At 46.9% G+C, this 15,275-nt stretch overlaps 2 protein-coding genes across 9 annotated transcripts in view; one reads left to right on the forward strand and one right to left on the reverse strand.

The window, feature by feature from the left end:
* Positions 1 to 127: 127 nt before the first annotated feature.
* LOC124984466 (uncharacterized) lies at positions 128 to 11,798 on the reverse strand. 7 transcript variants are annotated; one of them, XR_007108681.1, is made up of 5 exons: positions 11,559 to 11,798; positions 5,243 to 5,399; positions 4,878 to 5,000; positions 872 to 993; positions 128 to 792 (listed from the first exon to the last, which is right to left on the reverse strand). XR_007108681.1 is itself a non-coding variant. In XM_047552056.1 (3 exons), exons 1-3 carry the CDS (start codon positions 11,748 to 11,750, stop codon positions 10,653 to 10,655), a joined length of 474 nt encoding a protein of 157 aa, XP_047408012.1. In that variant the 5' UTR covers positions 11,751 to 11,798; the 3' UTR covers positions 9,798 to 10,652. The 7 variants fall into 7 exon arrangements, 1 of the variants encoding a protein (XP_047408012.1); XR_007108680.1 differs by having other exon boundaries at positions 128 to 993; XM_047552056.1 differs by lacking the exons at positions 128 to 792; positions 872 to 993; positions 4,878 to 5,000; positions 5,243 to 5,399 and adding exons at positions 9,798 to 10,730; positions 11,142 to 11,345.
* The window catches only part of Glrx3 (glutaredoxin 3), a 26,310-nt gene continuing 22,788 nt past the window's right edge, over positions 11,754 to 15,275 (forward strand). For both annotated transcript variants that reach the window (XM_047552054.1, XM_047552055.1), the window contains exon 1: positions 11,754 to 11,902. In XM_047552054.1, the coding sequence (XP_047408010.1) occupies positions 11,805 to 11,902 (98 nt within the window). In that variant the 5' untranslated portion in view covers positions 11,754 to 11,804. The remainder of the gene's footprint in view (positions 11,903 to 15,275) is intronic.

Here is a 15,275-nt window from a genome sequence, read left to right on the forward strand (position 1 = left end):
GTAATTATATAATAATGATAATATTGGTAACATGTTAATGTATGATATATGGGCTATGAAGCACCAATAAAATATGGAAAAATAATATGATTATGATTTCCATCCTATTTTAATGCATCATCTGTTAGTTTCACCAAAATATTGGCAGAATATTTTGGGACTTAATGGGTTTAAAAGGAAAGAAACGCTGAGGCATGGACGAAGACAAGACTACATAAAGTAAGCTATTCACAAAGTCAGGTCTTCGATTCCACTTATGCAGGGCACCCAGGGCAGACGGTAGAACGGTGGGTGCCAGGGCTGCGTCAGGGGAATGGAGATCCATGTTTAATGGGTGGGGAGGGTTTCAGTTTGTGGAGAGAAGCTGTTCTGGAGGTGGTGGTGGTGTGGTTGTGCAGCATTGTGAATGTTCTTAACACTACTGACCACACACCTAAAGATGATTAAGATGGCAAATTTTGTGTGATACATATTTTGCCACAGTAAAAATTCATTAACTATTTAAATAGAAGTAACTTCTCCATGCATCATGAACTCACCTTGCCCCCACCTTCAGGGGAGGTGTCTCAGGAAGAAGGTGGCTGGAGTCCCAGTCCTTCCTTTCTCTATTTCCAGTCCTGAGCATGCTACTCTAACTGCCAAACCACCATCTGCCTTTTGCTTTATGAAACTGCTCTGTGTGAGGTCCCTCTGGCGTGGTCAGAATTCCGTGAGGTAAGCTCTCAACTGTATCTCTGCTGCAGACAGCATTGGTTCTTCATTCTGGACACATGCCTTCGGATTTGAAGTGACCTGCACAGCAACCTGCAATTAAGGGCTTCCCCCTCCCTAAGAGTGGGTCTCTGCCTCTCTCTTCCCGGGCCACACTTACCTCCTGAAGTTGGCCAGCACCTCCAGTAACCATTTTGATGTGACTTTTGCAAAGATATTATTTCTGTTCTTCCTCTTTCAAACTCCCAAGGTCTCTTCTAGGAATTTCTACCTCTGCTCATCCTGTTGGGAAGTAGAAGACAGCTTATGGAGAGTCTAGTGCAGACTCTGACTCACAATAGGTGTGCTGTAGAGCGCCTTCCCTGCCCTCTTCCTTCCTAAGAAATTCCCAGCCCTTCCTGGGCACTGGTATAGCGTTATTTTTATCTTCGAGTTTTCTGTTTCTTTAGCTATGATATAATACTGATTGTCATCTTTGTCTGGGATGCTGGCCCAAGCTACACCTGGTCTTCTTGCTTTTCAGATTTCCACTGAAGTGTCTGACCACCTAATCTAAAGCAGCCACCTGGTCCTCTTGCAAGTGCCTACTCCCAGTGTCCAGCACTCCCTGCTGTGTGGTAGTTTTCTTTTGACTGATTGATGTTCTGCATCCTCCATATCCCAGAATGCTTGTTCTCCACTGACCAGGACCAGGCATACTGTTGGCACTCAGGAAATATCTGTCTGAACTAGAGACTGCTGGTCAGTTTGCTGTCTTTGATCTCACTTAATCCTCACAATGACACTGCAGGGCTATCTTTGTGTTCAGATAAACAAATGGAGTCACAGAGATGTTGCCTATTGGTCAGGACTGCAAAATGATCAAGTAGCCTGCCTGAATGCAGACCACCTTTTCTACCTTTCTGCTGCTCTATGGCTTCCAGTTCCTGTGTGATGCCTTATTAAGCGGCAAGGTGGCTTAGGTAAAAATAAAAGCAGCTCCAACTCCCTCCATTTCTCCAAGGGCCAGAAGGTCCAGGTGTTCTGGGGAGTGTAGATCAGGGAGTGGCTTTCTCCAGTGCATCTCTGCTGTGGACAGTGTTCTCCATGTGGATGCATGCCTTTGGGTGTGAAGTGGCTTGCACACAGCAACCTGCAATTACAGACTTTTGCCTTCCTAAGGGTCTGCAGGTCATGGCCTCCCTCTGTCCTGCTGGCCTTCACCTGCCTGGAGCTGGCATGTGCCTCCAGGGCCAGGAGCTCTTGCCACACAAGGCTTCTCCCACTCCTGTGTTTACCTCAAGTCAGCCCGGCCCTCTCCTCCTGCCCTGTCCATTCTCCTTGCTCAACATCCAGACAGCGTTCATCTCTCCCTGGGGCCTTTTCCCATGGAAGATCCATGAAGGCTCCAGGCCCTGGATGCTCCACAGTTACTGGCTTTCCTTGTGCTGTCCCTGCCTGCTCATCTGCCTTGCTGGTGAGCCCCAGTGAGCCCTGTGTCCTTGCCCAGCACAGGGGCCCAGTGTGGGTGCTCAGCACAAGGCTGGTGAGTGAATGATGTGTCTGAAAGGCCTCTGGAGAGGGTGCCCTGTCCTGCTGCCCCCTCTGCGGCTGCTGTTGGCCAAGGAGGCCCTGGCGGAGCGAACACAGATGGGATGTAAAATGGGAAACCACACATTGAGAACGCACAGCTGCACACAGGCCACCTCTCCTCTTTGTAATTGCACTTATGTATGCAAATCAAGATTGCCGAAGAGGGCTGCTCGGGTTGTCTCCAGGGGCCCCAAGCTTTGCTGCCCCTTATCTCTCACCTTGGCCTGGTCTTTAGCACTGTCCTCTCACTGTGGATGGTCTGGTTTTTCTATCCCAAGAGGATTAGAACGGAAGAATCCCATCTCCCTAAGTCAGCCACATGCTTGGGTTAGTAAGGTCAAGGTTTTGTTCCAATGTCATTTTAGCTTAGGCTATATTTCCTTTTATTGCAAGACTCAATACAAGATTGTTATAAATGCAAGTCTTATGATAATCTAGACTACTTCATTAAGAAAAAAAAATGATAAAATAGCAACCCACTGTAAGTGTACTCTGTAAGGATGACCAAAACAGGTAGGAATTTAATATTGACTTTGTGACTCATGTAAATTAGAAATTTATATGATACTGTATAATGCATCCCACATCCAACCCATAATGTCACTTAGTACATGCAGTAATCTCTTGTCTTGCATTTTCTTCATAGGCACTGTAGATAAATTAAAATATTAATACTCTGCAAATGTGCTTTCCAAAATCAAGAGCTTCACTTTCAAATGGAACTCATTAATTGTATCTCATTTTAATCTATTCCCACTTCTAATAGCCTGGTAATGTTTGCTAAATGCCACACACCAGTGTACTTTCCGTTAGGCTTTGTTTTAACAATAGATTGAAATTTTAGCATGATGTTTTATATTTCATCCTAAATTCCAAGTGTATGAAGTCACATTGTTTATGTTTGATAATCCATTTTTGGTACGCATTTTCGTATAAATTAGAGGGTGTTTTTGCCTTTCAGCTTTCATAACATAGTAAGGAGAAAAAAACCCTGTATGTGGAAATATGACTGATGCCACATTAGTGTGTGGGTTGGAAATAATAAGGATTATAAATGACTCACTAGGTATAGAAAATAAGAGGAGAAGACTTATTGGGGGAGAAGTAAAAAGCTTGCTCTCTTTATGCACAGCCGAAAGAAGGCACCATGAAAGATATATTACTGTTCACCTTCTTTTTATTTCTAAGGGAGTTTTTATTAACCCCTTTTTATCAATCAAAATAAATTGATTGCCAGCGAATGCAATATTTCCTGACTATTTGAAATTATAAAACAAAAGCAAAGACATGCAAACTCACATACCACGTCCTCCAGTAAGTAAGAGATCAGCCCCTACCAAAGGGATTGCTAAATAGTACTGAAGATCTTTATTGCCACCTTTTAAAATGGAACATTTCACTGAAGGAAAAGATTAGGACTTGGGATTCATTTGGAATTCCACTTCATCCAGCTGTGTGAGTGACCAGGTATTCATTCCAGAGCATTATTATTTAATATTCATACCTGTCATAAAAGGACATGTTTCTGAAGGGTAAATACAGTTATGGCCAATAAGAACTCAGCTCTGGGTAAGGAATGATATAATGTAATAACCTGATTCAAGAGGAGAGGGACCTACGGGACCAGGAATACATCTGTGAATCTCCCCCCACAGAGGGAGCCGGATCTGCTCTGGTGTCACTGTGATGCAGTGAGATAGAGGGTATGGAAACGAGAAAATACAGTGCCCAGCAGTCGGGAGAAGGCTGGAGGGTTTGTGACAACAGGAACAAAACAGTGGTTTGGAGAACAGGGCTCCCACACACAGGGCAGGCGGGCTGACGCGCCCCTGAAGCCCCAAGGCTGCAGGCAGCCCCTTGCCTCCAGCAGCAGCCCCCAGCAGCAGCCAGACTTCTGATGGGCTCTGGCTGGCAGGGTTGTCACTGTCCTGGCTCCGCAGAGCCAGCCAAAGACGGCTGAGCACAGCTTCCTCCTTTAGCTCCATGGAGAAAAGGGCCACCCATTTTGGGGTCTGGTCCATCTGCCTCATCCTAGAAAGGTGACTGTCTCTCCATTATCATCTCCTCTTCCTTATTTCTCAGTCATTTCAACTGATGTGAACTTAAAAAAACAATGTTATAACTGAAAAGTCCAAAGATAATGTTGCCACCAAAATATTTCAATGTTTCTTCTGATGGAAATATGCCCTATGTCGTATGAAGGATCAAGTAATGATACCAACTCAAACTTAGGCTCTTTGTTAAGTCCCAACAGAGTTTTTGCTTTACTCTCACCAAATCAGCTATTTCATCATGAGAATATTAATACCAACCCATTTATTTATTCAGACAGATTCTATGGTCAGGGAGCCTATGTGGCCCTTAAAATTCAGTGGTTTGCTTTTTCCTTTCTTTTTTGTTTTGCCCTAGAAAAAGAAACAAAGCCGGCCATGGTTTTACAGAAAACTCATCCCAAACATTTAAGTCCCAGGTATGAGATGCATCTGAAACCTGTTCTGTATGAAGCAAGTCCAAATGTACTCACATCTTCCAGGGGCATCTCCTGGTTTCCCACCCCCTGATCTGCCCCAGCTTTGGTTAGAGCAGCTACTCACATGCCACGGGGCTCCAGGGTTGGATGAGGAGGGGTACTGAGAGAACGACATGGTCCTGCCCCGCTGGACTCCACAGGTCTGGTCATGGTGGGACAACACTCACACAGCCCCAGCTGGACCACTCTGGAAGAGATGAGAAACAAATTCAGATGACAAGTCATAATAATTGGTGCTCCTTTTCCTGTCCCCGGAGGAAAGCCTCTTATATTTTAGAGGACAGAGAACGGGGAGGATGCCCCGTGGCTGTGGCAGACGTTGGAAGAAGTTTGGTCGATATGACTGTGGTCACTGATTTCACTACATTTCAATGGATTAGCCTTCCAGGCCGTGTTGGTGTCTGCCACACGTCAGCACCAGCTACTTACCCTGTCCTCTGGCCAGAGAGGAGCCGCGTCTCTAAGGGGTGTGTTTTCCTGAATTCTATCCAGGATCTCTTCTGCAGGAAGGAGGGGCAAATGTGCTTGGTGTCTGCTGGTCACTCCAGAGGTCCTCTGGGTGGGGACATCTCCAACCCAAAGCAGTCTGTAAAAGAGAACCTGGGTCAGTGGGATAGAGGGGCCTGTGCACCCAGGGAAACAACGGGGTGGGACCCTGAGTCTGGAAGGGCCTAGGAAGACATGTGAGTGTTGGAGCCCGCGGCCTGAGTGTAACTGGACAAACTTCTTAGATCCCTAAGAAATTATTTCTGATTTTAAAAGTGGTCTTATTTGTGACCTAAAGCAAGTTCATCTGTGTCCTTACTTTCTAAGATCGGAATTAAAAATTAAAAGTAAGAGGAGAAAATTGACTACCAGTGGACTTGTAGAATAAATACACAAGCACACACAAAGCAATGTACTTGTGAGACATTCTGACTCAAGAGAGGACGTAGCTGCACATAAACCAGGTGGCGGCTCTGCGTGCTTGGTGCAGTGGACTGTGGTAGACTGTGTCTGGGTGATCACACGGGGACTGGCTCCAGGGATGTCCCGGGTGGGCGCGTGATCCTGTGCAGAGCTCTTCCTTCCCTCTCTCCTGTCCGTCCTGCCTGCATGCTTCCGTGGGCACAGACCAGGCTAGTGACATTTACAGGATCTCAAATACACAGCTGGTTGGAACTAAAAGTGTGGGGAAACTGTTGAAAGTTTGGGGGTTAGGGAAAAAGACGGGTGTTCTGGGCGGTTCAGCAGAGCCTCCAGGGAGGCGGCCGCAGCAAGCGTGAGTTAATTCTCAGCTGTGGTCTCTCTGGGGTGCATAAAGAAACAGCTCAACAAAGGCACTCCTTCTCCAGCCTGGAGAGGCAGCTGATGCCACCTGCAGCCTGGAAGCTGCTCTACAACCCACCACTGCGACCAGCTCCCTGGCTGGTCCTTGCTGGGGGAGAGGAGATGAGAATTCATGCAGGGAACAGAAAATGGGTGGTCAACTACCGAGATGAGTTTCTTCTTCCCCTGATTAACTGTAAACAATTAAAAACACGTTTAAAATTATTTTTACTGAAGAATTTTCAGAGACTGCAGTGATTGGGTTCAGATTTATTTATGAATTACATTTTTCTCACAAAGCATTCCTTCCAGTTAATGCCTTATGGGACTTTATGGGACATGATCACAGTTTTTTTTTTTTTTTTAAATTTTTTTCCTGTATAGCAGTCCCACAACATTGAACCCAAAGCTGGAACTAGATTAGGTTAGGGGCACATGCTTATCCAGTCGGTCTTATCTTCTTAGGGGGAAAACCAGATTACTGTGAAAACCATCAGATAGCACATACTTCTGAAAAGAAATGGAATGTATTTTTATTGGCAGAGTCAAGATGAAGTATGTCTTGAAATCTGTTTTACAAATAAACTTGCACATAAATTGTCCATTCACTGCTTGGAAATCTTTTTTCACGTTTGAGGAGCTGTCAGAGGTCCCTAATAAACAGTGAGTCTTATTTAGTTTACTGGATATGTAATTCTTCTTTTCTTTGAAAATAATTATTTTTCAAGCAAGTGCAGCAAAAATACAACCAATAAAAATCTAGCTATGACAGAATAAACAACCTTTATAGCAAGCATACGCATCAGGTTCTCCCAATAAAAACAGTTTCTGGTAAGGAAGAGAGCACAGGAAATTGGTTGACTTGTCCCCAGACTGAGTTCCCCACTGTGAGAGTTGAGAGAGAAGGCAGGGCAGCCCACCCCACCTCCATACCCTGGTTGGTCCTTGGTTATCAGAATGACAGGAGGAGGGTCCCAAATGCCAGGTGGCCCTTGGGCCAAGGGTGAGGAAGGGGCTGAATGCCTGGTTGGACCCAGTGTCCAGTTTATCTCAGCATGGTTTAGTGAGATATACTTCCCAAGTCCCATCCTTGAGGTCAGAGGAGCTGGCTGAGGGGTGAAATTTCCTGTAGGACTCTGGCGACAAGGGGAAGGTGGGGCAGCCATTCATGTCTGGGTTCCTCCTTTGTGGGTCCAGGTTCGTTTTCTGGGGGGTGGGGGTCATGCCAGTCAGGTCGCAGGGTTGGGGGCTAGGACGAAGGCCAGGGATCCCTTCTAGGCTGGGTCAGCCTCATCTGGGCAGGTCAGGTCCTTCGTGGGGACGCATATTTGCTTTGGCCTCTCCCAGGCCTGCACCCAGGCCATGGTCACTGCATCTTCAGCACCTGCATGACCCAAGTCCAAGTTTGGCAGCATGGGGGATCCATCTCCCGCTGGGCCAGGTGGGCTGGGGCTCCCCCTAGGGAGCCCTGTGTGAGCAGTTCTCAGCAGACGTGCTGGGGCTCATTTATGCTTTTATAGTAGCTCAGAAGATGTTATCGCAGCTTGAGAACTGAAATTAAAATATGTATCCTTCAGGTGCAAATCTGCGGTACTTACAGCTTTGCTCGTTCTCTGCAGGGGGCTCCATTAATCTTGTACCAGCGAAATTCCTAAGGAAATTAATTCCCTCCAGTTGGGGTTATTCTCCACTGGTCTTCAGGGGCGGAGTAATTGGAATTTAAGAGCCTTAAAAGAAGGGAGCTCTTGGCCATCTGACTTGAATGACAACGTGTTTTAATGCTCTGCCCTCTCATCTTTCCCTCCAGCACCCCTTCCTGTTTCTCAGCGTCTCTCGGTGGGGCTTGGAGACCCCCACCTGGTGGGAGTTGGATCCCAAGCCTTCATTTAAGCTAAATATTCCTCTCCATGACAGGTGGTTTGGGCCCCCACAGTACCAGGCCCTGTATCCACTGAGTAACACACAGTCACAGGCATTAATGACGCATCAGAAGTTCCCGATTAAATATTTCTTCACCTGTTTAGGAGCAGTAAATATTAGTTGTTATCCAGCAAAATAATCACACTACACACACACCTTTGAAACAGTCAATTTGCAGACATGAGGTGGTGCCCCTTTGCTGCCCCAAAGTCTAGGACATCCCTTTCCTTCCTTCCCCACTGGAGCTTGGGCCCTCCCAGGCCAGGACTTCAGTCCCTAGACCCAGAGCCTCAGGTCCTTGTTCTCACGCTCCAGGCCCCTGAAGTGTGGTACAGGACCCTTGGGCAGCTTAATTGTCCCCACTACAGCCCTTTGGAGGGTGCTGTGCGGGAAGAGCCATTCCTCACCTGGCAGGGCTGTCCCAAGCAGACCTCCCCAAGAGTGGATAGGACACCGCTGAATAATGCTTATACGTGGGGTCAGCAGAATGTCACTGCCCTGGATGAACACATAGGGACATGGATCCAGATTAGCCTACTCTTTTGCTCTGTTTCTGAGCTTTTGGGTACTAACGGGGCAAAAAGGAAAGCCAAGTCCACGGTGTTCTGAAACAGGTCAAAATCACTGAGCATGGAAACGGCCAGCATTTCTTCTGGGCCCTAGTGTGCTCTGAGGGAGAGACTAGACGCTCCAGAGAGTGGTGGGCAAGAAGAGCTCGTGGCAGTGCCTGGGTGAGCCCTGGGACTGCCTTCCCCTGTGGGCTGTCTGGGTGGGTTACTTAGGTATAAGCTGGGGGTTAGGCAGTGATGGGTTTCACATCATCTGCTGGCCGGATCCTGAGTGGAGAATATAGATACTGAGCAAGTGCCAAAAAGCACTACCTACTGGTTATCTGTATACATCTGTAACTTGGGTATGCCAGCTCCTCAAAATGCAGCTTGGCTCTGTGTGGAGTCAGCAGCTTTGCTGCTGAAGTCAGTACATTTTAAAGCCAAGAGGTTGTCTGCCATCCCCTGGGCCAGCTGATAGCAACACAGGTAACTTCAAGAAGAGCAGTCCTGGGCCCTCATCCAGGAGTTCTGCACTTTTCTTCCAGTAGGGAGCCTGGCTCTCTCCCTTCCTGGTGCCAGGTTCTGAGCAGCTTTCCTCTGTCCCCACTTCCCACACCTCAGCCCTAGAGGCTACATGGACTGAACCTCTGAAACCCTTCGCTAAGATAAACTTTTCCTCCTCTACGTTGTTCTTATCAGGTCATTTGGTAACAGTGATGCAAAGCTGACCAACACAATGAGGAAAGAGGCAGTGGTCTATGGTTTCCTGCATTGCCATGAACGCCTTTAAATTGCACAGAATCCTCCACTCTTTGTGTAGCAGCCTGCTCTTTCTCCTGAGAGATCTACCTGGATGTCCTGGTTATAATTCTGGAGAGTGCCTCAGTTTTACCACCTCTAGGCCAAAACCTGAGCAAGGTAGCACATGCCTAGCTAGACAAAGCTGATGCTTTTAAAGTGCAATTTGAAATTTGAATAAAGTTACATACAATATGAAAAAAAAAAAAGTAGGGAGCCTTCTCTGCAGCTGGTGTATGCTACTTTTAGCAAATTCCATTCAAAGGAACAATCAGGATTTATAAAAATAGTCATGTTAGAGGGATGATTGCTCCTTTCTTAAAAAAATACTCATTATAACATATTTCCTTCCTCCATTAAAATTTAATTAAATTACAAAGGCAATCCATGCTCTTTGAACACAGGTACATGACACAGAAGAGTGGACAACTTCAAAAGAGAAAGGTCTCACCTTAACACTCCTATCTTCACTTGCTGTGGCAAGTTCTCTAATGCTTGGGGAGCATTCTTCTGGAGACCTTCTATGCCACATTCAGCTATATAATTATATATTTTATTTACATATAATTCTATGCTTAAAAATGGTAACCAAGTAGGATCCTGTTTTTACAACATGATTTCCCTGCCTCCTAATACATTTTTCCCCAAAGTGGTATCTAAGTTTTTATTTACATTTTTTGTTTTCTATCAGCTAAAGTTTTTATTTAAAAATAATTGTAGATTCATATGCAGTTGTTTAAAAATAATAGAGATTCTGTGTACACTTTTCCCCATGGTAACATTTACAAAATTACAATACAGTATCACAATCAGGATGTTGATATTAGTATACAATCCACCTGCCTTTTTCAGATTTCCCCGGATTTATTTGTACTGCTGTGTATTTATTTCTACACTCTTGCCAAGAAACAAAACAGATCCACACTGGTTTTCTTGTTGCATTTTTAATAATATAACTGACGTTTTTAGTAACATCTATTTCTCAGGGTGAGGCACATATGTAAACAGGGCTCCTAAGGCTGCTTTTAATCACTAGAACAGAGCTGCCAATAGAAAATATAAAGTGAGCCACAGTGAGTGTCATCTGTAACTTACAATGTCCTCATAACCAGAGGTAAAAAGAGAGACATTTAATATAGTTCACAAAACCCAATATATTCAAAGTGTCATCATTTAAACATGTAATCAATACAAAATTATTAGTGATATATCGTATTCCCTTTTTTGTGCAGTCTTTGAAATCCGGTGGGCTGGGTTCTCCACTATCTGCTGGCAGGAAGCTTGGATCTGTGACTGGCTCCAATGCAGGCCCTTGGGAGGGAGACTGAGTTCGGTCCCACCTAAGAACGCGGCCCCAGGAGGAGACAAGCATAGTTTAGGACATGAAAATGTCCATGATAGAAGCAAGAACAGGTGGGCCCTGGGACACCCAATTAGTAGACAAGACTCCACAGTGCTTGACTCAGAGGGCAGTCAGAGAAGCAGGACCCGGCAGGAGTCCTGAATGTCTGGGTGGGTGCCACGGTGTTAAGGGAGATAGAACCCTAAAGGAGCGGGGCTTTGAAGGGAAGTCCTGATGTGGTTTGGGGTCATGGTATGAGAGACAGTACCCTTCCCAAAGCAGATCGATAACGGGTTCTGGGCTGGCTGTTGAGGTTTCCTTGGAGGTTGAAAAAACTAGGAGCATGCAGGAAATTATCCAGGCCAAGAATTTGTGGGAAGCGTGGAAAGACCGGTGTAGAGGACTGCACCTGGAGGGCCACCTGTGTGGGTGACCCGAAGGACCAAGGGAGGTCAGGAAGTCCTGAGGTGAGAGGGCTTGCAGGCGAGAAGGGCTGAGTGAGAGGGACGCAGGGGTCCTGGAAATATGCATCCTGGTGCTCAGAGGAAGCGGGGCCACCCAGGTTCTGCGGCACCAAGGTTGCAATGGGTGATGGGTCTGCGCAGGCCTCTGCCTAGGGGGTGGCATACGGAGGATGGGGTCGCCCCGAGCCAGACACTGAGGGCGTGGGGTACCGGGGCTGTAGGACCCAGCTGCAAGCACCTTGTCGGTGTTGAGGTTCAGAGACCGCTGCCCCTGTTCCCAGACTTCCCATTTCATCCCCACCTAGATGCAGTTTCCTTGCTGATAGATTCCCGCTTGCTAACGCTGAAATCCACGCACTCACACTCAGACGCTTCTTGCCATCAAAGACCCGAGGTCGGCCGGTAGGGTTACAGGAACAGCAGGAAAGCTCGCAGCACTGCAGCGGAACCCCCACACGCGCCGGGCTTCCGGGTCTTCTGCGCTGTGGGCGGGGCCTGGCGGGAGAGGCGGGGCTTCCTCGCGCGCAGGCGCCCCGGCCCCCGCCCCGCCCCATCGAGCCACCAATCGAGCCGCCCGCGCTCGACTGCTCCTGGCTGGCAGCTACAGCATGGCGGCGGGGGCGGCTGGGGCGGCTGAGGCGGCGGCGGCTGTGGTGGAGGTCGGCTCGGCCGGGCAGTTTGAGGAGCTGCTGCGCCTCAAAGCCAAGTAAGCTGGGCGGCGGGCGGCCGGCGGCGGTGGCGGGAGGGAGGCCGGGCCGCAGGACGATTGGCCCCTTGGCGTCCGGCGGGCCTGGGCCTCGGGCGGCGCTGGAGTCGCCCGGATCCCCGGAGCCCGCCCCGCCTGGGACGGCGAGCAGGCGGCCGCCCGGCCTCACGGCGGCCCGGGCCTGGGACCCGCCTGGCCTGGCCTGGGCGGCCCGGGCAGGGCCGCGGCTCCGCGGCGCGGGGCGGGCGTAGACCCCGGCGGAGCCACCCGTGCCGGAGAAGGGCGCGTCGGGCCGCCGCGACCGCGGGCTCTCGGGCGCCCGTGGCCGTTTGGGCGCCCGGGCTGCGCACGTGCGCCTCGCCCTGCGCGGACTGCGGAAGGAGACCCGGGGGCGCGGGGCGGTCGGGCCCCGCTCGGCGGCGCCGCTGGCGCCTGGCCCCGCAGACCCTCTGCCGGACCCCAGCTCGGCCGCGTGTGAGCGGGCTCGGCGAGGGCGCGGGCCCCAGGTAGCGGTGCGGCGCGGACGCGGCCAAGTTCAGTGCGAGCCCAGGCAGCTCCTGGGGGCCGGGGTGTGGCCGGCGGGCTCTGGGTTCCTCCCCGGCGCCGAGCACCAACGAAACACGGTTCTTCAGGCGCCTACTTTAGGTTGGCCTGGGACCCTTTTCTAAAGGGAGGGAGGACATTTACTCGGCCATGAAAGCTGGGTTCTGATTCATCCAACTAACCTCACAGGTTCGGGCAGCGCGGGTGTGGAGGGCGCCGTGTGGACTGCCCACCTGTTCTGAACCTGTCGTCACGTGGGAAGACTGTGTTGCACAGTCCTTGGTGGGAACGGTTCCAGTTCCCAAACCTTCTGGATATGCTCTTGCTTCTGGTCTGCACTGGAGATGACCCGGGGGACAGAGTACTTACTCTTCAAGGTCACCAGGCTAAATGGGCACGTGGGAAATGAAGTGTGGCATCGGGGGAAGGAGGGAACCTCCGTTGCTTTTTGTGAAAATAGAAACATTTGAGAACATTAAGTAGTACTCCATGTAACAATTTAAGTCAACTTGTCAAGTCATTATTCTTCAGTTTTAAAATTATATGAACTGAAGTATTTTCTTGGCTTAAGCCTCTTAATTAGATGTATATGTAAGTTACTGGAACGTCAGCTGGTTATATATACAATGGGGATGTTTCCACATTTGCAGAGTAATTAAGAGGTTTTTTTCCCCCATTTGTAAAAGTACTTGAGTCTAGTGTGTGATAGTGATAGTGTTAACTGCAGGTGAAAACCTGAAGTATCAGAACACTGTAAAAATAGAAAAACATCTATTTTATTGGTGAAGAACCAAGGTTCATTATGTGGCCTAAAATCATGTTAGGATTTCACTCTGATCTTTCTCTAAATGTTTTACTCAAACAGTGCATTAGGCATATTGAACTATCCATGAAGGTGGAGGGAATACTGTTACATATAACCCAACAGGATGACATCATTTTGTTTGTTTCAGGTATATATCCTTATAAAATTGGATGTATACATGTATATGTAATATAATATGCTTAATTGATAATGAAAGTTAATCAACTAAATATGTGAATATCATGGCTAACTTTAAATAACCAACATTAAAGTCATGCTTTTAGTATAACCAAGACACTTTTATGTTTTTGTTTGCTCTTCTCAACATCCCAAGGTGTTAGGTAATGCTTATTTACAGATGTGGGAGTGCAGGGAAGTTAAATTACTCTTCAAAACCATATTAGTGATAATGGAGCTGAAACTTGAATTCAGGTTTGTATGCATACTCTCCTTTTTTTATTTTTTGTTTGTGTAAACACGTGAGCTTATAGTGTTACAAATCTTAGTTACCTATTCCACAATCCAGATTGTGATATTTTCCCTATGGCATTAAAAATTCTTTGAAAATTTAATTTTTAGTGGCTTTATATTTTGTTATGACCATTAAAAAACTAATTGTTGAACATTAGATTTTCCCAGTTACTTGCTGTGTAAAGCAATGGGAAATATTCATATTCATAAATCTTTGTCTTTTTAATTGTTTCCTTGGGATAGATATCAGAATATGTTTGTGAAATTTTTTTGAAGATCTCAGTTTTTACCAGCAGGATATAGAAGTGCTTCTCTCACCATCTTTTTTTTATCTTTGCATATTGTGATTTTAGAAATCCTTTTATCAATTTGGTGGAGATTGATAAACCAGCTTTAAAAAATTGAGAATCGATGCACAGATCTTGATTGTCAGATGTGATGAATTTCAACAATTGTGTACATATCAGCAACCACCATTCAAAATAGGAAAATAGAACACCAGGAGTTCCCTTAGCCCCTTCTCCAAATGATCTGCCTTCTGTCACTATAAATTAGTTTTCCATGTTCTTGAACTTTATGTAAAAGAGTCACAATTTCTGCCCTCTCTTCTTTCCTCCCTTCCTTGTCAGTACTTTTTATTTAAGGAACTTCACATCTTGCGATTCTTCTATTGTCCAGCAAGGACACCTTAGTTCTGCTAAAACTTGAGTCAGGATTTATCTCAAGATGACCTTGCCACAGTTCTTTTATTTGGCTTCTTTTATTTCTACTTGAATTATGTAAGTACTGATGATAGTTTCAAAATCCCCACCTAGGATCTTTGGGATATAATTTCTTGAAGCAATTTAGGGTCTTTTTTATTTTATTATTTTTTTGGGGAGTGTACCAGGGATTGAAGTCAGGGACACTCAACCACTGAGCCACATCCCTGGCCCTAATGTGTATTCTATTTAGAGACAGGGTCTCACTGAGTTGCTTAGTGCCTTGCTTTTGCTGAGGCTGGCTTTGCCTCCCGAGCTTCTGGGATTACAGGCATGTGCTACCATGCCCAGGTAGGATCATTTTTAGAGTAGATGAATCTGCCTGATTATCACTTTCTGACATCCTGTCGAAACAAGAATGAGTTATATGGTATTGTTTCTAGCTTATCACACTGAAGAAAAATACAAATCTGGGATATTCTAGTACCCTCAACTTCAGTCATGTTCTCTAGATAAAGCCTTAAAAGACCGTTTTGATGCATCATGTCAACTTGAAAATGGTACTACTAAATCAACATAGCTGAGATTTTTCTCATGTCCCATCCTTTTTAATGATCAACTCTGTAGTCCTGGAGCTGACCTTTGTAGTTGTCAATACTCACATCATTTTAAACTGTTAGGTGTCAGTATTCTTTCTTAAATTTCAAAACCCTTACTGAACACCTGCTCATCCTCCCCTGCTGCTGCCACCATCTGCTGGATGCAGATCATGACCTGCTGAGTGGGGGCCCCACAATATGTCCTTTGTTGCCTTAGGCCAGCTTTCCTTTGGAGCCCCTACTAGACTTTTGTG

The sequence above is a fragment of the Sciurus carolinensis genome, chromosome 5 (assembly GCF_902686445.1).
Source record: "Sciurus carolinensis chromosome 5, mSciCar1.2, whole genome shotgun sequence".
Lineage (NCBI taxonomy): Eukaryota > Metazoa > Chordata > Mammalia > Rodentia > Sciuridae > Sciurus > Sciurus carolinensis.